The sequence below is a fragment of the Laccaria bicolor genome, genomic scaffold, assembly GCF_000143565.1.
Source record: "Laccaria bicolor S238N-H82 LACBIscaffold_8 genomic scaffold, whole genome shotgun sequence".
Taxonomy (NCBI): domain Eukaryota; kingdom Fungi; phylum Basidiomycota; class Agaricomycetes; order Agaricales; family Hydnangiaceae; genus Laccaria; species Laccaria bicolor.
In genome coordinates this window covers 791,614-812,619 of record NW_001889879.1, presented here as the reverse complement: position 1 = coordinate 812,619, position 21,006 = coordinate 791,614, and the positions used below count along the sequence as shown (strand labels likewise).

The 21,006-nt window shown below is 46.3% G+C and overlaps 6 protein-coding genes across 6 annotated transcripts; 3 read left to right on the top strand and 3 right to left on the bottom strand.

Moving 5' to 3' along the window:
- Nucleotides 1–525: 525 nt before the first annotated feature.
- On the top strand, nucleotides 526–1,534 carry LACBIDRAFT_293728 (uncharacterized protein; the record flags this gene model as incomplete). Its single annotated transcript, XM_001879455.1, has 3 exons — nucleotides 526–703; nucleotides 759–1,097; nucleotides 1,162–1,534. 3 exons carry the CDS (start codon nucleotides 526–528, stop codon nucleotides 1,356–1,358), a joined length of 714 nt encoding a protein of 237 aa, XP_001879490.1. The 3' UTR covers nucleotides 1,359–1,534.
- Nucleotides 1,535–1,747: 213 nt separating this feature from the next.
- LACBIDRAFT_325710 (uncharacterized protein) lies at nucleotides 1,748–4,279 on the bottom strand (the record flags this gene model as incomplete). Its single annotated transcript, XM_001879198.1, has 14 exons — nucleotides 1,748–1,766; nucleotides 1,853–1,981; nucleotides 2,036–2,161; nucleotides 2,211–2,284; nucleotides 2,342–2,432; nucleotides 2,577–2,736; nucleotides 2,787–2,999; nucleotides 3,049–3,146; nucleotides 3,204–3,394; nucleotides 3,451–3,504; nucleotides 3,633–3,755; nucleotides 3,896–4,007; nucleotides 4,049–4,169; nucleotides 4,222–4,279. 14 exons carry the CDS (start codon nucleotides 4,277–4,279, stop codon nucleotides 1,748–1,750), a joined length of 1,569 nt encoding a protein of 522 aa, XP_001879233.1.
- A 281-nt stretch (nucleotides 4,280–4,560) lies between these two features.
- LACBIDRAFT_325709 (uncharacterized protein) lies at nucleotides 4,561–8,082 on the top strand (the record flags this gene model as incomplete). The annotated part of the gene is made up of 14 exons (XM_001879454.1): nucleotides 4,561–4,571; nucleotides 4,739–4,851; nucleotides 4,876–5,042; nucleotides 5,074–5,261; nucleotides 5,318–5,397; nucleotides 5,452–5,504; nucleotides 5,564–5,604; nucleotides 5,655–5,807; nucleotides 5,862–6,031; nucleotides 6,096–6,156; nucleotides 6,205–6,444; nucleotides 6,494–6,759; nucleotides 6,807–7,052; nucleotides 7,115–8,082. 14 exons carry the CDS (start codon nucleotides 4,561–4,563, stop codon nucleotides 8,080–8,082), a joined length of 2,757 nt encoding a protein of 918 aa, XP_001879489.1.
- A 4,635-nt stretch (nucleotides 8,083–12,717) lies between these two features.
- Nucleotides 12,718–17,301, top strand: LACBIDRAFT_325707 (uncharacterized protein; the record flags this gene model as incomplete). Its single annotated transcript, XM_001879453.1, has 16 exons — nucleotides 12,718–12,754; nucleotides 12,842–12,861; nucleotides 13,123–13,141; nucleotides 13,285–13,344; nucleotides 13,449–13,480; nucleotides 13,597–13,672; nucleotides 13,722–13,761; nucleotides 14,027–14,195; nucleotides 14,246–14,672; nucleotides 14,875–15,063; nucleotides 15,121–15,201; nucleotides 15,259–15,593; nucleotides 15,650–16,009; nucleotides 16,078–16,155; nucleotides 16,205–16,457; nucleotides 16,514–17,301. 16 exons carry the CDS (start codon nucleotides 12,718–12,720, stop codon nucleotides 17,299–17,301), a joined length of 2,964 nt encoding a protein of 987 aa, XP_001879488.1.
- A 527-nt stretch (nucleotides 17,302–17,828) lies between these two features.
- LACBIDRAFT_164996 (uncharacterized protein) lies at nucleotides 17,829–18,069 on the bottom strand (the record flags this gene model as incomplete). The annotated part of the gene is made up of 2 exons (XM_001879197.1): nucleotides 17,829–17,903; nucleotides 17,959–18,069. Coding segments are annotated over 2 exons (186 nt in total), but the record flags the coding sequence as incomplete, so codon positions are not given.
- A 1,757-nt stretch (nucleotides 18,070–19,826) lies between these two features.
- Nucleotides 19,827–20,831, bottom strand: LACBIDRAFT_325705 (small secreted protein; the record flags this gene model as incomplete). The annotated part of the gene is made up of 5 exons (XM_001879196.1): nucleotides 19,827–19,848; nucleotides 20,022–20,148; nucleotides 20,461–20,521; nucleotides 20,567–20,675; nucleotides 20,731–20,831. 5 exons carry the CDS (start codon nucleotides 20,829–20,831, stop codon nucleotides 19,827–19,829), a joined length of 420 nt encoding a protein of 139 aa, XP_001879231.1.
- Nucleotides 20,832–21,006: the final 175 nt, after the last annotated feature.

Below are 21,006 nucleotides of genomic sequence, written 5' to 3'. Positions count from 1 at the left end.
TCATTCACGAGAGACAAATTTCGGAGTACACGAACAACGTTAACTCCGTGGATACGCATGCTGCGCGATGAATGGTGTCGCCTGAGCATAAGTATGCCCCTCCCCATCCGAAGCACGATATTTCGGTCAAATTTCGGTCTTGATTGGCGTCGAAGAAACTGAATCGGTGCCTGGTTTATAAATGAAATGGGCGTAAAAAATCACAGCAGGCAGGCTCAGGCAGGGCTCAAGTTCAAGAGTCGGGCTGAAGCAAAGGAGCAAAGGGTGTGCATGTGACCGTTGTGACCGCATGGTACGCAAAACAACCGAGCACCAAGTTGAAGATCGCATCTTCGTCTTGGACTAAGTACATCTCTTCTCAAATACGGCCAGCCAATGGCTGATACCGATATGTATGCATATACATGCATGCATAAAAGCCCTGCGGGGCAACCCAACCTATTACCGGCCTTTCCCCGTCTCTTCTCTTCCCCACCTCCCGTACTCGTATACCCCTCCGGTTGAACTCGAGAAAAGACCTGAGAAATGGCGACTACACCAATGCCAATGCGTACAGCCCGCGCGATCGCGCTCTCTCTATCATGGTGCTTCGCCGTCATCGCCGCGTCTGTAGGCTTAAACTCCCTCATCAAGTCGAATCAATCGCAGAGTCACTTGAAAAAGCTGGCTACGCCGCCTACGGTCGTTAGCATCGATGTTCATGGTGAGTTGCTTTTCTCCCCTCCCACACGCGAATGCTCACCGACACCCCTCCCTAGACATATTCGACGTCGGCGTCCTAGCAACAACCTCCTCAACCCTAATCTCCATCCTAACATTCAACTACCTCCTCCCCCTCCTCCTCCCCATCACCTCCTCATCCCCATTCATCTCCCGCCTCCAAACACTATCAACAAAAACCCTCCGCATCCAAGCATACTCCCTCTTCTTCTGCTGTATTGTCTTGTTGGGAGCAATGATCCCATTCATGTTGTTCTTCGCTACGCGCGAGGCGGTGGTTCGTGCGTTCGTGGGGACGCTTGAGTTGCCTAAGGAGGTGGTTCAGAAGGTTTCCGCTGCTAGTGGGAGTACGCCTGTGTATAGCAAGATTGACTATAGTATGTCTCCTCTCTCTCTCTCTCTCCTTTTCCCGTTTACCTTTACTAATGCTCGAACCCATAGTCAGATTAGTGGCCATCTTCCCATGGTTCTCACTCTTCTTCACCTTTATCGCGGCGGTTGTTTTGTTTAAAGCGGACAAGGTGGCGCGTGCTGCTGCTGTTTTGAATGCTAATTTGGAGACGAGCGATGAGAAGGCAAGGTCGGAGGCGAGCGATGAGAAGGAGACGGAGTCGCGTCTTGAGAAGGTCGATGTCTGATGAGTAGTTTGGGTGTTGATTGTGTCGCCTTTTTCTGACTTGCTTTTGGATAATGGATGTTAGGCAAGTTGAGTGGCGTTTTGTGTCAACGGGGTTTGATGCCGGGTTATGAGGTACATAATGTATGTATACCAAACGACGACGGTGACAATGACATGTATGCATTTTGTACTAGTACTCCATACCATTACCATTATCCTCGGATTACTAGTAAGATTCGAGCTGAAATCATATTTCCCCCACATGAGCTCGCTGATGATCCACGCTACCTGGTAACTTTTCAGGTTTTGCTGAATTCCCAGGGCTCATCTTCAACATTATCAAACCCCTTCATCACGTCTTGTAGCTTGTCCATGTCCTCAGTTCTCATCTGGCAGTTATTTATCAGTTCAAGCATCTTTGCAAGTGCTGCATCCCGGTTAGAGCGACCTGCAGACTTCACATGATCCCGAATCTCATTGTGGACTTGAATTCTTTCTAGTGAATTCTTGTACGTGGCGAAGGCAAGCTTGATCAGGCGACGGGAAAGCGGCAGTCGGGCGTTAGCCACGAGGCCGAAGATGAGTTGCATAATGAGGGTGAAATCAACGATGTACGCCATCAGACGTCGTACCGTAAGCGTCCTGGAAGTTTCTCGATTAGTACTTGACCGCATACGTAGGAACCTTAAAACGCACGATTGCTCATATACATCGTCTGCCCACTTTGCGAGGGCTACAGTTGGAATTGCCACAGGATCGGCAGTTTCAGATAGACCCACCACGAGTGCAGTTAAAGCACTAAGCAGCGGGGAAGCGCGAAAACTGATGACTTGCGTGAAAAATAAGGTGAAATAATTGAAAAAGCACTCACGTTGTCATGTTGGTATCCGACAGCTCCTCGGCGAGTGTGGTCATTAACGCCATGAACTCCTTGCTCTCGAGATGCTGGGGGGATGTTCTCAGTAAGCGAAGTTTGAGGGGGCATAACAATGAAATCTTTACCCCAAATTGATCCTGAATATTCCAGGCTCGCACAATATCAGTGTGCAAAACTCGAAGACATGCTTCTATAGTTTTCCCCGAAAAGTTCACGCTGGACGCAAGGCGCATCCAATAACCTAGATAGAAGTTAGGTTCCAGTTTGGTGACACAGCGGAAATCTCATACGCTTTTGCCCAACTCTTTGACAAGAAGAATGTCAGCATGACGTTCAGCAGGCAAACGTTCAAATGCTCACGCAATCACTGCATCAATCTTCACAGCTGGATTCACGCGTAGAGCGATGGCAGAGACCAGTGCAACATCTTCAGCAACATCGACCTCCAGGGAGTTTTTAACACAGTCAGCAGTGAGACGGACAAGCCCGCCCAACATGGTATCCTTGTATTCTTTATTGACTTTGTTGGAAAATATAAGCACAAGCACAAGAAATCTCTTTGTAACTTACTTGAGACGGCGATATGCGGAATGTCTTTACCAACGGCCTTTTCGAAGGGACTAACACACAATTCTTGGAACTTTGCTGTTGTCTCCTCAGCAAGACGTGCATTTCGGGTTTCCCGATCCAAATGATTGTTGCGTTTGTAGAACTCTAGATTGTTACCAAATTGAACCTGCTCTACCAACTTATCATATTTGGTAAAAACGGCGATCACAGGAACTAAATCAAACAGTAAGCCATTGTGGGTCAGAGAACACCAAGAACCTACCAGGGCCAAGTTCTCCTTTGGACTTCATGCGGAATAGCTCCTCCACCTTAGCCTCAAACAAACGATCACGTTCAGACAGGGACACTTGGAAACAAACCCTGCGCAACAGCCTCATCATCTTGTTCACTCAGGTGATCGAGGAGCGGTAAACATACCAGACAACATGTACCTGATCCCTCACATTGGGCATGTCCTTCCGAGCTTGCAAAAAATCGACGACTTTCCCAAAGTTTTCACCCTCCCCAGGCTCGAAGCCTTCACTGTCGTGCAGAATAAACCTTACGTTTTCATTTGCTATGAGCTCCTTATTGATATTTGACACGCCAGCTTTAAGATCAGACACGGTCTGGGCAAGGACAAGCTTTAGCAGCGGATTTTGAGAAGAAGGGGAGGTGACTTCACAGTAGCCTTGACGCCGAAGCATTCATGGATGAGGGAAGATTTCCCTACACCGCTCTACAGCAAAAAAAACTATAAGCTAGTGCATGGGAAGAAATGTGAGAGAACTACGCTGCCGATGACCAGGACTCGGAACCTAGTAGCGGGAAGGTAAGCCACAGTAGTCGGGGATTAAGCAGACTGACCGTTCGACCAACTTGAATAACGCATCCGTTGTGGGTTGCAGGTCGCCACTCGTCGAATTCTAAGATCGATCGCACCAGCATTAGCCGGGCGCTTTTGCGTTTGAGGAAGAAGTGCACACACCCCTGCGTATCGGCGAAACTTCAGGACGACATTGAACTTGTCAAATGATTTTGACCATTCTAGAGTAGAAAGTCTTGCATCAGCAAGACAGGAGCGATTGCAAATGGGAGTTGCCTTGTTTTCCGGAGAAGTCGTGGCCCACCTTGTTTAGCAGTTCATCAAGAGGTATCTTGTTCTTCGACGCAGCACGAAACAATCCGCGGAATCGGACTTTCAGATAGAGGGACTCTGAAGGCGAAAGTTGACTGCTTTGACTGGGTTTGTCGTCCAATGCTACACATGATCATCGGCTCACCAGGGGGATGGCAACTCAAATTTGTGGGTCTTTGCGCCTAGGAGACACGGTGATTCCCGCTCGAACGATCCAATCGAAAGCTGGACCGATTTGAGGATGTGCTGGGATGAAACGCAGATTTCTAGTCAATGGGTGTCAGATGTTTGACTTCGGGCAAAAATCTGAGAGGTTACCTGTAATCTCAATGCTGGGGCTTCCTGCCAGTGTTGAGCTACCCCCCGCGGTAGACATAGTGGTTTCGGTAAAAAAGAGGTGCTTATCGCTCGGAACACGCTTTATTTAAACGGCAGGCATGAGGGACTGATTGCAGAATGTCAGACCGCCCCAAGACCGCCCGCTGGCTGCCACAACTGAATGTAGAGACGGCACGTGTGCACATGTGAGTGAAGAACACGTGCATGTCTCAAAAACACGTGTTCTCTCTTTTTTGGCTTCAACTTTTGAACTACAAAACCCACTACTCGCATAGCGGGAAAATCTCTTATGAAGCTTGTTTTTTTGTAACCCCTGAAATGACGGCTGGGTAAGAGCTGGCTTTGCTGGCAAGAAACAGAGGTTGTGGGCTTCACCGAACTTTGGCGCTGGGTCCCCCTTGTCAACTTTGCGGGATGATTGACAGGTGACACATCGCGTTTACACGCATGTCATCTCACACAGCAGTGCACACGTTCTCACTTTCCCCTTGGACAGTTCTTCCTCCTCCAACTTCGTCTCGGCCATGGATAATCCCAATGACAAGAATAATGAACATACTATTAAGATTCGTCAGTATTCCACTCCCTTTTCATACCCTTCAGGCTTCGGTGAGCGGCTAAATTATCAATCAGTGGATAATAAGACCCACAACGCTGTCTTCATTGACCGTGGGCTACCTGGCGTAGCCACGAATTCCAAGACTGCGTCTGATAAGCCGTGTATGCCCTGCGGCCATAAGTTGAACGCTAGAAACCTCATCGTCTGTATTGACGGGACGTCGAACCAGTTTGGAAAGAAGGTGAGCGTCTGTTTGTTTAATATTCGTCCAGGATCTCGACGCTTTCAACGATCAGAACACAAACGTAATTGAATTGTACAACCTCATATTGAAGACGGTTGGAGATAATCAAAGGACGTGGTACAATAGTGGGATCGGCACTTACGCTCGGCCATCTTGGAAGTCGCTCAGTTTTTACAAGAAGGTTCTTTATCACAAGATCGACTTAGCAATTGCATGGTAGGTCATGGCGCTACTTGTCCGATTGTGCCCTAATTTTCCTCTTGATAATTCAGGGATTTCGAGCGAATAGTCTTGGGTGCATACCGCTGGTTGTCGGATAATTACGAGGAAGACGATTGTATATTTCTGTTCGGTGTGTCATAACAAAATAATCTTGACTCATGTCCGCATCCTGATTTAATGTTAGGGTTTTCTCGTGGAGCATTTCAAGTTCGAGTTCTCTCGGCGATGATTGAAAAGGTGCGACTCGCCTTGTATTTGCAAACAGCTCGTTAACTGAGGTCTCTCGGAAACTTCAGGTCGGCCTCGTCTTCAAGGGGAATGAGACGCAGATACCATTGTGCGTCTCCAAATTTTCACTCTTCTCAAGCACTCAATATTCATCCTCAGTGCATATGAGCTGTACGCCGACCTGAAAGGTGGTGGGCATCCAGCGAGTAACGTCGGATCCGATGATACCGGCGGTCAGAAGCTCCCGACCTTAGCCGATCATTTCAAGAAAACCTTCTCAAACGAGGTGAAGGTACACTTCGTTGGAGCCTGGTGGGTTATTCAAATTGTCACAACAGAAAAACAAAATGACTGATGGTGCCTTAGGGATAGTGTTTCGTCAATTGGGTGGGCATCTAGGAAGTCCATGCCTCCAGGGACAGTCAACGGGATGACTCATGTCTGTTATTTCCGCCATGCACTCGCGCTTGATGAGCGGCGGGTTAAATTTCTCCCCGAGTACGCTCACGGGGGATCTGCCAAACCTGCGAGACCGGGTAGGTGCCAGTGGCCATGATTCGACTTGTCATCTGCCAGTGCACTGACCGCAAGATGGAACAGACTCCAAGGAAACGCTTCGACAAACGAAGGAGGTTTGGTTTGCAGGGACGCACTCAGATATGTAAGTTAATTGTCGCTCACAAGTTTATCACTAATGTATGGCTTTTAGTGGGGGTGGGAATGTAGAAAACACTGCAATGGATCGTGCTCGGCCACCGTTGAGGTGGATGGTCTTCGAGGCGGGGGTAGCTGGCCTTCGCACCGCGCTATTCAAACGTGAACTCAGGGATTATGGAGAGATCAGTATTATTGAATCTCTGAAAGGGGGCTGGCGCTTCGTTGAGATTTGGCCATGCAAGAGACTAACATTTACACGAAAGAAAAATGGATTGCCGGAGATGACTCGGAGGTGGGCCTCTTGTTGATTGCCATCGTATTTATTAAGGAATCTATGATAGGCCTCACCTTGGAACTGGCCGAAAGATCCATCAGGGCCAGATGATCCACATCTCCTTATCGACTGCTGGTCATAAGAATTACATCCCGAAAGCACGTCCTTTCGATGATGACCCTTTGTTCTGGGAGAAGCTGCGTGGCAAGGAGAAGGAACCTGCGATGGCAAACGACTGGCTGGAACTCGACTTGTACGAGCACAGCAAACTCGCGGTGGAGAAGCTGGTTTCAGAGGGCATCGATACTGCCTTAAAACCTCTGATCATGTCTGGTAAGCTCTCCCACCCTTGATATCTTTCATTCGGTTGAAGGTTTCAGGGGACGTCCGCAGGGAGGTATACCGAAACGTGATTGATGCCTTGAAGAAGGAGAAACTTCTCCCCGACTACCGCAAGTACCAGATCCTGTGCACCACGATGCAGATTCTGGAGAAGGACTCTCAAGCTGGTTTGAAATTCACATTGAGCCATTCAAGCAAAATCAGATCTGCTTTGTCAGATCTTCTTAAGGATGGCGGATCCTTCTACCAAACGGCATACGACTTTATGACTCGATTCACAGATTGTGAGCAAATCCTGCGTTTTTGTTCACCCATGAGCAGTTAAAGACTTTACTCCAATGCACAGTTGTCAAAGTGTTTCAGTTACAAGAGGACTTTCTTTCTTGTGCGATCTCACCTGACGGCACAAGCATAGTATCTGGCTTGCGCGACGGAACCGTTCGAATATGGGATGCAGAAACCGGTAGACAGGTGGGGGGGCCATTGCAAGGAAAAGAAAACCAGCTCTGTTCCGTCGCGTTCTCACCTGATGGAATGAGCATAGTATCTGGCTCGGATGATGGGATGGTTCAGATCTGGGATGCAAAAACTGGTGGCCAGGTGGGAGAGCCATTGCGAGGACACATTAAGTGGGTCTGGTCTGTCGCGTTCTCACCTGACGGGAAGCGCATAGTATCTGGCTCAGGTGACCGAACGGTTCGGATTTGGGATGTGACAACTGGTGGCCCGGTGGGAGACCCATTGCGAGGACACATTGATTGGGTGTGGTCCGTCGCGTTCTCACCTGACGGAACGCACATAGTTTCTGGGTCGTATGACAAGACAATTCGGATCTGGGACGCGAGAACTGGTATCCAGGTGAAGGAGCCATTGTGCGGACACACTGATTGGGTCTGTTCTGTTGCGTTTTCACCTGACGGAGGGCGCATAGTCTCTGGCTCGCGTGACGAGACAATAAGGATTTGGGATGCAAAAGATGGCAAACCGGTGGGGGAAAAGCCACTAGAGGGACACCGTAATTTTATTTGGTCTGTTGCATTCTCACCGGACGGCAGGCGCATAGTATCGGGCTCGTCTGACGGGGCAATTCGGATTTGGGTGGCGGAAACTTCAGAAACCTGGAGCCCGGTGGCAGTGACATCATTGCGAGAACAAAGTCCATCGACGTCGTCCGTGGCGTTCTCATCTGATGGGGCGCTCATGATATCTGGCTCGACATTTGATCGAACAATTCGGATTTGGGATGTAGAGGCCCTCGGAATGCAGGCCCTTGAAAATAGCCGTGCACTACCACGAATGGCTGCGTACGACTAACCATGCAGGAACTCCTACCATGCACAACTGTGTGTATCTAGCGATGACCGTGCAGAGTAGTGTTGCCGCAAGGCAAAGTCCCTTAAAGTCGGCTATTAGGACTTTACAGCTATCGAGTATTTACACCCGGGGAAAGTCCGTCCGTTGTGGTCCACCGAGGTTGAGTGAGATCGATTAAATCAGTTTCCCATCAATACCTACTATGACAGAATACTTATCATTAGATTAGACACTAAAAAAAGAGAAATACAAGATGCTGCTTAAGAAAGCCGCAAGCGCACGCGAACCCTTAAATGTCGTGAAAGGCCGAGTCTATAGAATGTTCATTGTTCGTGATAATGTTCGCGGAAGGAAGACGGGGTATGCGGACGGAAGGACAAGGTCTGATGGAAGAACTTGGAAGGTTCGAATGGAACTCGACGAAGATGGGAAAAAGGAATTTGTTGAGAATGTACAAGCAAGGAATGGAGCTTGGTTATTCGTCGCGATCGGCGATATCAGCGTCACCAGAGGAAGCAGGTCGTCGAAAGTCCGCGAGCTCCAGTAGAAACAGAAAGAGTAAAACCAAGCCGAGGTAAACCATACATCCCCAGCACTTGAGAAGTGGAATGCCCCGTCCTTGGTGGTCCTGATAGGTAGCGATAGAATTCAGACTGTTAGTAACGACGGGTAGATTTCTATTGTGTGTATGCCATGCGGGGTAGGGTTCTGCCCTCGACCATCGCGAATCCGCAAGCTTATAAGTTATCGGCCGTTCATGTTCATGTTATTGAGGGGAATTTGGAAATCCGAAGGAACGCGGAGAACTAGGGTCTGGAGTAGGAGCGCGCGTGGTGAAGGAAAGCCTGAAAAAGGAGAAGAAGTCGGCATATGAAATGTTGAACCCATGGGCAGTTGGGCGGCCGTCGCGTCGTGAAGCGCTTGGCTAATTCTTCGAGGTTGAATTTACTCGGTTGGACCGTAGTACAGCGTGTTGAATAGTCGAGGCGGACCGGCAACTCCGGTATGCCGATCCCGTGCATACGCGCACGTACTAGTCTCATATAGGACACTGTAGATAGTTATAGTAGTTTGTAGTATATTCTAGTTACATATGTTTGTAGTATATAAGGGGGACTGAGAGTCCCCGAATTCATTACCTTCTCACTCAACCACTACCCCTCGTACTCGCTGCTCCAACAGGTTATGGGCCCCGAGCCCTAAAACATACTACACACACTATACAAAACTTTATCATACACGATACCCTATCACACGTTACCCTATCAATTACATAGCAGCAAATGGAGACCAATAATGGATCATCGAATGTTTACCGGATTGAACCGCTTAAAGGCGCGGACAATTACGCGGTATGGAAAATCAAGATGATGGACATCTTGACAGATCAGGGTCTATGGGACTATGTGGATCCCGGAACGGCGCCATCAGACGCCAACCAGAAACCAGCATGGGATAAGAAGGACCGGACAGCTTTATCGACGATAAGATTGCGGGTAGCTGATAAACTATTGGTTTATGTATCTAGCGCAAAAACATCGAAAGAAGCTTGGGATACGCTAAAGGGTCTATTGGAAGCTCAAGGGCCGTTAGGAATAGTCCTTGCCCGCCGAAAGCTATTTCGGGCTAAGTGCGAGGATGGCACTAGCATTGAAGACCACTTCAGGACCCTGAGAGTCTATCAGGAAGTATGGCAACAGGGAGTGGCCAGCTTCGTTTTCTCGGCAAACACCGTTATTTGTCCACTTGCCGAGTTGCTGCCACGCATAATTATTACAAAATACCGTTTTCCCACGATGATTACCTTACTCATGGCTCGTAAATGTGAAGCATCCACTGAAAACAACAGTTCTGAGAGTGCATCAGTGATGATGGGTATACCATTTCCTGCCTATTTAGTTTGGAAATTTGTTTGTCAGCTCTGTATCATGGTACTTAACCTTTTGAATTGTTTTTTACTGATGTTACCCAGCTTTCAGCCTGTTGCAATCTATCCAACTCTAATAAGAGGTTCAATCCAGGTCAAGGATTAGTAAAAAATGCATTGGAATTTTTCTCATCTCATGGTTCCATCTGCAGACTTTGAAAATTTTCAAAATGGTGGCAAGGTATGTAGCTGAGAAAATCTTTTGAATATCCTTACTGCAACTCAAGTTTAAGGACTATGGGTATGTATATTTCAATCTCTCACTAGGATGTTCACTCTACATATTTTCTTGTATTCCAGGAAAGCTGCTAAAGTCCTTTCTTGCTGATGCTGATTCTCCATTACACTCATGTCTTTACCCTCCTTCTTCACAGAGCAAATAAAAAATACCTCATTCAAAGTATAACACCTGGGAAAAGCAGTGATTTGGAAATGTACTAGAAGATTTATTCCCTTCTGAGTATTTGTAATTATCACAGGACTTACAATAACTTACCCCCCAGAATTTCAATGATACTAAAGGTATTTTAGTTGAAAAGTATTTTTACTATTTTATTCAGCATGAGGAGTGCTACAGATTTGTGGTGAAGAGAATCAAATTACTTTCTTCAATCTTAACTGCTGAAGTTTGCTTCACCATTCTTCAACTTTGCACAGTGGCTGAAAAAGAATTTCGAACTTTGACTAATTTTTTGAATAGCATAATGTGACTGGCTGAAAGCTGGACAGTGTTGGTAGAGAACAATTTTTAGCAGAAGTATCATAACATAAAGATAACAAAAAATTTAAAATAGGTAATTATTGTGAGAAAATAGTATTTTATAATAGTTATGTCCAGCACACAACTCGGCAGGTGGACAAACAATGGTGTTTGCCATGAAAATGAAGCTGGCCACTCCCTGTTGCCATAGAATCCCACCACCCTATGGTCAGCCAGTCCGCATCGCTAAGTGCCTTCATAGCCGGCATACTACTTCAGGGTGAGCTATATTTGCACCAAGTGAGCCAGGTCGTTTAATTACATCACCTGAATGATAACTGGATGCCATCCTTTATGTCGGGAAAATCAAAATTAGGATATATGTAGAGACATGAAGAGATCAGCACATATCAGTCCGTCACCTTTTCGGGGGGAAAATATGGCTCAGTAATCATTTATATCGGATTGTGAGAATGATCACCATGATATCTATTGACCAGCGTGATTATTTCTGACAAGGGTGATTACCCGGTGAAAATGATCAACACTGGCAATAGTGACGACAACGGCCACCAGAGTCAACATCGACGGGGAGGGTTTGGGATAATTTGGGGTCGTACGTTATCCAATTAATAATATGGCAGTGATTATACCAAGATTATACATTGATATCTACATGCTACTAGACTCCAGATAATTCCCGAACATACGCAAGAACCACCGCTTCCAGACCAGAGTTTAATATCTCACCTTGCCAGGCCCACACCGTGCCGATGTGCTAGCCTCTATTGTTCGATACGATTCCGAATCCTAGTCCCAAGTCCGGTGTTTGGCGGGTGACATCGTGATTGAGAGGGCCTTGGCTCAACCTTGGCTCTTTGCTGAGTGAGGAACATCATTCGGAGTGTCTCCAAACTACTGGAGAATGGCGACGAGGATGAGGACGGTTACGTGGAGGAGAAGGAGAAGAGTTGGGTGTGTTCCTGAATATTCGGATTGGCGGAAAGTCTGGGTCGGTCTGCTTGTCGCATCCTGACCCAATGTGGGTCTGATGAGGAGAGGGTGAGAATAAAGTGGGATGAGACGAAGCTGAGGATTCATGGCAGAATTCACTCACAGTGTTTGCACATTATATATGTTTGAGGGCAACAGGAACGAGGTTGGAGCATGACGACTGCCACTCCAATGATGTGGAGTATGTTCTCTCCAACACTCCTGAACTCCACAGGAGTTCAAACAGCACAATTGGAGACCACATTGCACCGGACATCGCAAGGTATGGCTGCCCAGCACTGCGGTATTACGGGTGGCGATGGACAGTTGAAAACGATGAAGAGATTAGACAGAGGGACTCTGTCTTGATGGGTTCCAGGCAGTTCGGACGTTTACAATGGAAATAATTTGCCATGATGCGATAACTTTGTTGGGAATGCTTGTCAGATCATGATAGCGGTCAGCACTGAAAATGATATGACCTCGGCACCTCAGATATGATATCCCTCCTCCTCGTAGGCTGAACAAGACTTGTTAGAGGCACCAGAGATGATGTGAGGTGATAACCTTCTGATATGCTTGCCAGGAAAAAACTTATTACATACTGGTTGTTCGGACCAGCAGCTTACCAGTGGTGACATGATCTAATAGCCGACTGAAAAGGCTGCCTGCAAGAAGCTGATCAGTTCGCATATGTTCATCAGCTGCCGCAACCACTGATATGCTAATTTCGATTTTTCCGACATATGGCAACAGGGAGTGGCCAGCTTCATTTTCATGGCAAACACCATTGTTTGTCCACCTGCCGAGTTGTGTGCTGGACATAACTATTATAAAATACTATTTTCTCACAATAATTACCTATTTTAAATTTTTTGTTATCTTTATGTTATGATACTTCTGCTAAAAATTGTTCTCTACCAACACTGTCCAGCTTTCAGCCAGTCACATTATGCTATTCAAAAAATTAGTCAAAGTTCGAAATTCTTTTTCAGCCACTGTGCAAAGTTGAAGAATGGTGAAGCAAACTTCAGCAGTTAAGATTGAAGAAAGTAATTTGATTCTCTTCACCACAAATCTGTAGCACTCCTCATGCTGAATAAAATAGTAAAAATACTTTTCAACTAAAATACCTTTAGTATCATTGAAATTCTGGGGGGTAAGTTATTGTAAGTCCTGTGATAATTACAAATACTCAGAAGGGAATAAATCTTCTAGTACATTTCCAAATCACTGCTTTTCCCAGGTGTTATACTTTGAATGAGGTATTTTTTATTTGCTCTGTGAAGAAGGAGGGTAAAGACATGAGTGTAATGGAGAATCAGCATCAGCAAGAAAGGACTTTAGCAGCTTTCCTGGAATACAAGAAAATATGTAGAGTGAACATCCTAGTGAGAGATTGAAATATACATACCCATAGTCCTTAAACTTGAGTTGCAGTAAGGATATTCAAAAGATTTTCTCAGCTACATACCTTGCCACCATTTTGAAAATTTTCAAAGTCTGCAGATGGAACCATGAGATGAGAAAAATTCCAATGCATTTTTTACTAATCCTTGACCTGGATTGAACCTCTTATTAGAGTTGGATAGATTGCAACAGGCTGAAAGCTGGGTAACATCAGTAAAAAACAATTCAAAAGGTTAAGTACCATGATACAGAGCTGACAAACAAATTTCCAAACTAAATAGGCAGGAAATGGTATACCCATCATCACTGATGCACTCTCAGAACTGTTGTTTTCAGTGGATGCTTCACATTTACGAGCCATGAGTAAGGTAATCATCGTGGGAAAACAGTATTTTGTAATAATTATGCGTGGCAGCAACTCGGCAAGTGGACAAATAACGGTGTTTGCCGAGAAAATGAAGCTGGCCACTCCCTGTTGCCATAGCTGAAGGTCTGGTGGACGAATCGAAATCCTCAGCTCATTGGCAGCTATTACCTAGAAGCTGGCCGAAAACGCAAAGGTGCGAAAATAAAAAGAATTCCATCACGACACTAACAGATGTCTCTTAGGAGTATCTCTTATCACACAAAGCGACCGCGGGTGGGAGATGTATGTGGTGGCAAATATCCACACGAACATTCGGCATACTCTCGACCCCTCATTAAGTGATACACTTCAGCATCGTTGGTGCTTCAACAAAAGCAATGTAAAGCCAGAAATTATCTGGATGGTCTTTCGCCGTTATTTCACTCCCGGATTTGAGGATATTTTTGATCAGGGTGTCAATAGCGGATGGTATGATATAAATGACCCAATTGAAAAGTGACCACTTTATCTCCTTCTGTTACTGCGAAATTGGCTGACTGTTGTTTAGACTTGTATTTCGCTGGCTTGCCATTCCTTGGATCCAAGCGGAAATCGATAAATGGATGAAACGTTTCAATGAGAGTCCCCGTCGTGCTGACAAACACAAGCTGCTTCCAGCAGGCATACCGGATCTTATCACTTCAAAACCACACTTATATCATGCCAGTGATTACAAGGTAGTTTAACTTTTGAACTATCGATGCTCCTGATACACGATACAATACAGGTCAATGTCTCCCCAGAGCTCTTCGACGAGATGGAGAAGAAGTGGGCACCTCGCGATTTACCTGTATTTCAGCTTGTTCCGCCGGCCTTTGAAGAACACGCAAACGTGCTTTACGCTAAGCTTGGAAAACCGGCTGTATCTTCAACAAGCTTCTGGCATGTTTATAAGCAGCTTTTATCTGCCTTTCGGGGCCTGGCTTCATCTTCTTTGCTTGATGAGGCAGCGTTGGCCGAGGATGATGCCATGCCAGAGGATGAAGTACCTCTGCTTCCTGGTTTGCGAGATCTACGATTTGGTGACGATGCGTCGAGAGATCTTGGATATGTTTACTATGGCGGTCTCGAACAGCCTCCCAGACTTGAACCTCCCACAGAGAGTGACGAGGAAGAGGAGGTTGCAGTGGATTTACGAGAATATGCTGATTTCAGTGATTGATTTTGTATCCTTGTGTTGAATAACCGGCTTTGTACAGGATTTGTACTTTGATCCCCAATTTGCTGTTTTTCGGTTCAACTCCCGATCCCCAATTTCTCCATCTGACACATAGCAGTTCGACATACCATTTCTCTCCTTTCTATTTCTTGTTCTCTTTCATTGCCCATACTGAATGGCCGACGACTTTTCTGCAGACTTTACTGTCACCGACAACAACAAAGCCATTCAATGTGGACGATCCGAATGTTCAATCAAGTTTTACCCAGCGGGCACGGACTTTCACTACCTCCACAGCAGTGATCCTTCGGTTCCAGGTCGTGCTGTCTGCACTCAATGCTATGAGTATTATCGTGTCAAGAAGACTACACAGCGTCGACCAGTTGGTAAGTCGCACGAGTTGTCCTCAATACTTATGTGATATAACGCTTCGTTCCTCTTAGGTCAACCTGTATCAACACCGTCAAGTTCCAATGTCCATGAGCAATATGTTCAGCAACAAATTGTTAAGGCTCAAAGGACCGGTACGCCTACATCACTTGATATGAAAGTCATGAATCATCATTGACTCCATTTTTCAGCTCGTGCCGCCTCAGTTCAGCATGTTGGAGCGAGTGTGCTGGCTGCTGGTGCAGTCTTGCCTAGCTACGCGGCAAGGCCATCTCACATGTCAGGACCTATTGTACAGTTGCCGGGGCATCCTACACCATCGGCACCACCGTCACGCTCACACGCAATTGGCCTTGACCACGCTCTCGGTGCTACATCAGGGTATACAGTTAACCACATTGGTTATCAAGCAGCACGGACAAAGATGGCTAGCAATGCATATGCTGGGAATGCGGGACAGGTTATTATTGTAGAAGTTCGTGTTGTCCACCTTCTGGAAAGAAAATTCAAGCCTATTCTGATCGGGGTGGGTCAATTTAATAGCTCGCTCAGTTCAATAGCTAACCATTAATCTATTCATAGGACCTGCTTGCCGTTGTCCCCAATGTTCCAGTCCATATTGGTGCGACTGAGTTGAAAATGATTCTATATCATGAAATCCTACCAGAGTGGATGCGTTACACTGAACGTTTTCCTCTGGCTATCACTGACATTGTAATGAGGGACAAAGATTGGGTTGAGCTCCGTCCGAGAGTCCCAGATCGTGATGCTCTTTTGTGTCCGTCATTCTTCAAGAATGGCAAGAAGGGTGGCCAAACGTTCAAGGGTGGAAAGGCTCTGGTTCATTTTCATATTCCGAACAATATTTATGCCGCATACGAAGCTTGCTTAGAGGAACGAGAGTATCAAAATTTGGTTCTTGATGAATCTCCAGATCACGGTGTAAGTCTTCGAGTTTCACAGAGTCTTACGGCGTGTGTCTAACTGTATCGGACCAACATCGTGACCAGACACTAACCATGAAGGCCAGCAACACAAAAGGAAGAAAACGCACTCATACAAAATCGCAACGTGAAACTCAAACCGTGGTATGTTTTCTGATCAGGTGTTTTTCATATTGAGTTTACGCGATGGCAGCGCACTGCTACTACCAATAAAAAGTCACAACGTCAACGCAAAAATTGGCCAACCAACACTGGCACCATCGATATTGACAGTTCACCATCAAGTTCCCCTACAAAATCTCCTCCTCCGAAGCGGGCGCGAACACAGGCTGGGTTCAAGCCACTTCATTTGAATGACTCCAATGCTTCTCCTCGTAGAGTGGCATTGGATGATGCACTTCGGGCACAGACACACGCTTCTCCTCATGAAGTGCAGAGCATATTGTGTGAGTTTAAATTGCTTTCAAATCACCATATTATCAATGACGGGCCTATTCTTCAGTTAACCAGTCGTCGCACGTGGATGTTCTGGTATATCAAGTCAAATTTGCACAATCCTTCGATGAACTTCTCGCTGCTTTGGACTGGCAGTCTCATTTCGACTTTGAAAATCCTCAAGATATGCAACTAATTCTGGACATGTCACCGGCAGGAAAACCCAGGAAAGGGGCTTTCAAGCTGGCATACTTCGGAAAATCTAGTCAGCCGCTCTTTTCTGGCGACGTCAATATCTGTGCGAAACAGAGCTTCTACCAAAAATCAAAGACCGTAACCCGACGAGACGGGCGTGCTGTTGAAATCCGACAGGATATCCCATACGAGGGCATCAAGCAAGCTCAAGACCTCATCATGGAGGTCACTTGTCTCAAGTGGGCTCACGCACTGCTCGAGATGGTCTATGCCTTTATTGATGAATGGATGGATTTGCACCCCAAAGGAAAGTTTCGCTCAATCTCGATTCCACGGATGCGGTTTGTGGATGCAGGACTCGCTATAGAACAACTGAAAAAGCCAGGAGAGCGTCGTTGTTTCCTGGTGGAAGAGATCATTCCGACAACCGAAGGATCGTTTAAAAAGTATCTGAACAATGCCTCAGCGGTTCCTTGCCACTTCATTGATGAGGGCGACAATGAACGCGCCGAGTTTCTCGCTTTTGCGCAGCATGTTCAATACATTCAAACGAAGAAGCGGGCATATGTAGCCGACTTCCAAGGTTGGTCTCCAGTGCTGGTTGATGCTCACGGCGTGCTTACTGGGGCGCTCCTCACGCAGGTGGCACTACTCTTCTAACCGACCCTCAGATTTTAACAAACAGGTGATTGAATCTTCGTAATGGTTTCTTCGTGTTGTTAAATGTAGGAATTTTTATCAGCGACCTCGGCCATATTTTCGCAGAAGGGAACGTTCCTGCGACATTTCAGTCTTTTGAGACTGAGCATGTCTGCAACCGCTTCTGCACACAATTTGACTTGCCCACCGATTATGAAGATTGAAATGTTGCTACGTAGCTCCAGTCACTTCGGACATATCAAACTACACTTCCTCCCAAAACACTAGTCAGCATCCTTTAATTCCCCACCTTAGTTTTTCACAACGTTACCAACTACCATTTCATTTCATTCGTTTACGCTACATAACTCCTCTACCAAACTCTCCTACGTATGAACGCCGATAGTAATCATAATGCAACTAAATAGAACTACACAATGCGGGAGAGGGCCGTGACTAGGAGGATACTGGAGATAGTTGAGACCACTGTCCGTAGTGTGCACACAACGGAGGAGGATACTGGAGATAGTTGAGACCACTGTCCGTGGTGCGCACACGACGTCGAGCACCGTCAATGTGGTTTGCTTCGCGTGTTCTGTGTACGTTACTGAGTCACGAATGACCTAAGCGCAGAGGGTTAGAATCACTGGAGACGCGACAAACAAGCTATCAACACACCTTTTCAGGGAAAATCTTCAGGACACAACGGGCCTCCTCATAGATAACACCCAAAATACGCTTCACACCTCCACGACGAGCGAGACGACAAATAGCGGGCTTCATGATACCTATGAAACCGGTGAGTGTAGGCAGTGGCAGAAAACATACCCTGGATATATAGCGAAGAATCTTACAGTGACACTCAGCGAATGTTGACTCTTGCTCCGAGATCCACCTGAGAGCCCACTCCGCCTTGTGCTTGACGCAAGGAATTATCTCGATGGCGTCGGAGAGATACTTGTGCTGGCCTGGGTCCTCGAGAAGCAACATGCCTCGGCTGCTAAAACTTCACTCGAATGAGGATAGTGTTAAAGGCAGCGAAGAAAGCGAGGACATGGGAGACGAAGTGATGTTCGTTGTCGTTCATGTGGTTGTTTATTCCAGTCGTGGAGATCCTTCGAAAGCCCCTTCTCCTCAACCATTCAGAAAGCCATGAGATGACACATGGCTTACCTCGTTGTGCTGTAAGGGAAAGAACACGAATTGGCGCTATGACCCCTTGAGCAGAGGTTCCTCATCTAAGAGCATTCGTGAGATGGTGACGCTTGACATTAGAATACGTACTGTCCAGAAGGTCAACCTCTCCAATGAACTTCTTGCGAGGCTCTCGTGGTTGAGCCTCCTTGTCGTAACCAATAGTGTCGGGCAATCGCTCATCGTCGGTAAGTTTCATGAAGAGCTTCTTGTAGACCTTTGTTGGCGAGTCGATTGAGAACGCAGTTAGACCTGCTGCGACATGAGGAGTGGTCAGCGGAGGTATATGGCGTGACGCGACGCGGCGCGAACCTTCTTGCTGGGAGACAGAATGGGCAGTGAGATCTGAGAGATGAGAGCTGTAGGGGAAACAAAACGAATCGGCGCTTTGGATCGGACAAATAGGAAATATTTGATGATTTTAAACAATATTATGTTACATATACAATAATTAATTTCGGCATATCAATCGGCAGTGTACAAATATCGGTCTTAGCCGTGATTTTGAAGCTGGCTGATCCCTGTTGCCATAAAACAGGACTTTCATTCAACTCGGCTTCACGCGGCTATTCTCAGATCAATGTGTCTATATTAGGCACATCAGGAACAACCTCATCATCATCGGAGTTCACGTTGATGACATGTTAATTTTAGCTTCAGATGACGAAGCCATGGCAGAATTCAAAAGAGAATTTGGCCAAAAGTTTGATATCTCGGATCTTGGAGAACTCAAACAAATAGTGGGATTTGAAGTTCAAAGGGATCTCAAGAAGGGCACAATACATTTAACACAAAATCAGTATGTGGGAAAAATCTTGGACAGATTTGGAATGTCCAAATCCACGCCTGTCAAAATGCCACTCGATCCGAATGTCAAACTAACTAAAACTCCCGAAGGAGAACATCACGGTATCCCAGAATACGCAGCGGCTATAGGATCATTAATGTATGCAGCAATTGGCACGCGGCCTGACATTGCATACGCTATTCAACATTTAAGCCAATTCACAAGCAATCCGAGCCCTGCACACTGGAGTGCAATCAAGCGCGTGTTTAGATACTTAAACGGAACACGCAACTATGGGATAACGTATGGCGGCGGAAACTCTATTCCAGGTTTAGAAGGGTATTCCGACGCTGATTGGGGAAATAATGATCTTGATCGCAAGTCTATTTCAGGATACATTTTCCTATTCGGGAATGCGCCCATATCGTGGGCATCACGCAAACAGCGCACTGTTGCTGTATCCACAATGGAAGCAGAATATATGGCCGCAAGCTTAGCAACTCGAGAAGCGATATGGCTTCGCACTTTATTAACAGAAATTGGTTTATTACAAAATAAACCTACACTACTGAATATCGACAACCAATCTGCAATTGACTTTTCAAAGAATCAAGGGTCACATTCAAAGTCAAAGCATATTGATATTCAACATCATTTTGTACGCGAACGTCTCGGCGACAACTCAATCATAATAGAACACTGCGCATCAGAAGACAATCTGGCCGATGTATTTACTAAGGCGCTACCACGCCCAGCTCACGAGAGATTCACGTCTCGCATCGGCATAGATTCGGAGTTGAGGGGGAGTGTTGAATAGTCGAGGCGGACCGGCAACTCCGGTATGCCGATCCCGTGCATACGCGCACGTACTAGTCTCATATAGGACACTGTAGATAGTTATAGTAGTTTGTAGTATATTCTAGTTACATATGTTTGTAGTATATAAGGGGGACTGAGAGTCCCCGAATTCATTACCTTCTCACTCAACCACTACCCCTCGTACTCGCTGCTCCAACACAGCGAGTTATTTGTATGCTGTCGTGGAACCTGCAATTGCCAATTGGTACTTCATTCAAGTAGGTTACCATTCCGCTGGGTATACAAGAAATGTTGACCTCATAAACAATCTCTGGAGAACCAATCCGTTCATACGCATGCTGTTAGTGGTGTCGCCTGAGCATATGCCAACCCTAGCACACCAGTCTCCTGGCAGGTCCCACATCCAAATGTAAGATGGTCATATGCACCGCAATGCAACCACTACACCAAAAGGTCGTATAAATGAAAGATTACTCTTTCACCTACCGGTGCATATATATGGTAGTGTAGAGCACTGTAGACCTTACACCAAAGCGAGCGCGATATTTCGCTCTTGATTAGCCAATGATTAGCGTCGAAGAAATTGAATCGGTGCCTGGCATGTATATGAAATGGGATGGTAATTGAAGGAATCACAAGATTCCTCTTACGACTTTTCCCTTCCAAGTTCAGGCAGGCAGGGCTCGAGAAGGCTGAAGCAAAGGAGAGCAAAAGGTATGCATGTGACCCGTGAGGCTGCGCGTGGCCGCATGGTTCCCAAAAACAACCGAGCACCAAGTTGAAGATCGCATCTTCGTCTTGGACTAAGTACATCTCTTCTCAAATACGGCCAGCCAATGGCTGATACCGATATGTATGCATATACATGCATGCATAAAAGCCCTGCGGGGCAACCCAACCTATTACCGGCCTTTCCCCGTCTCTTC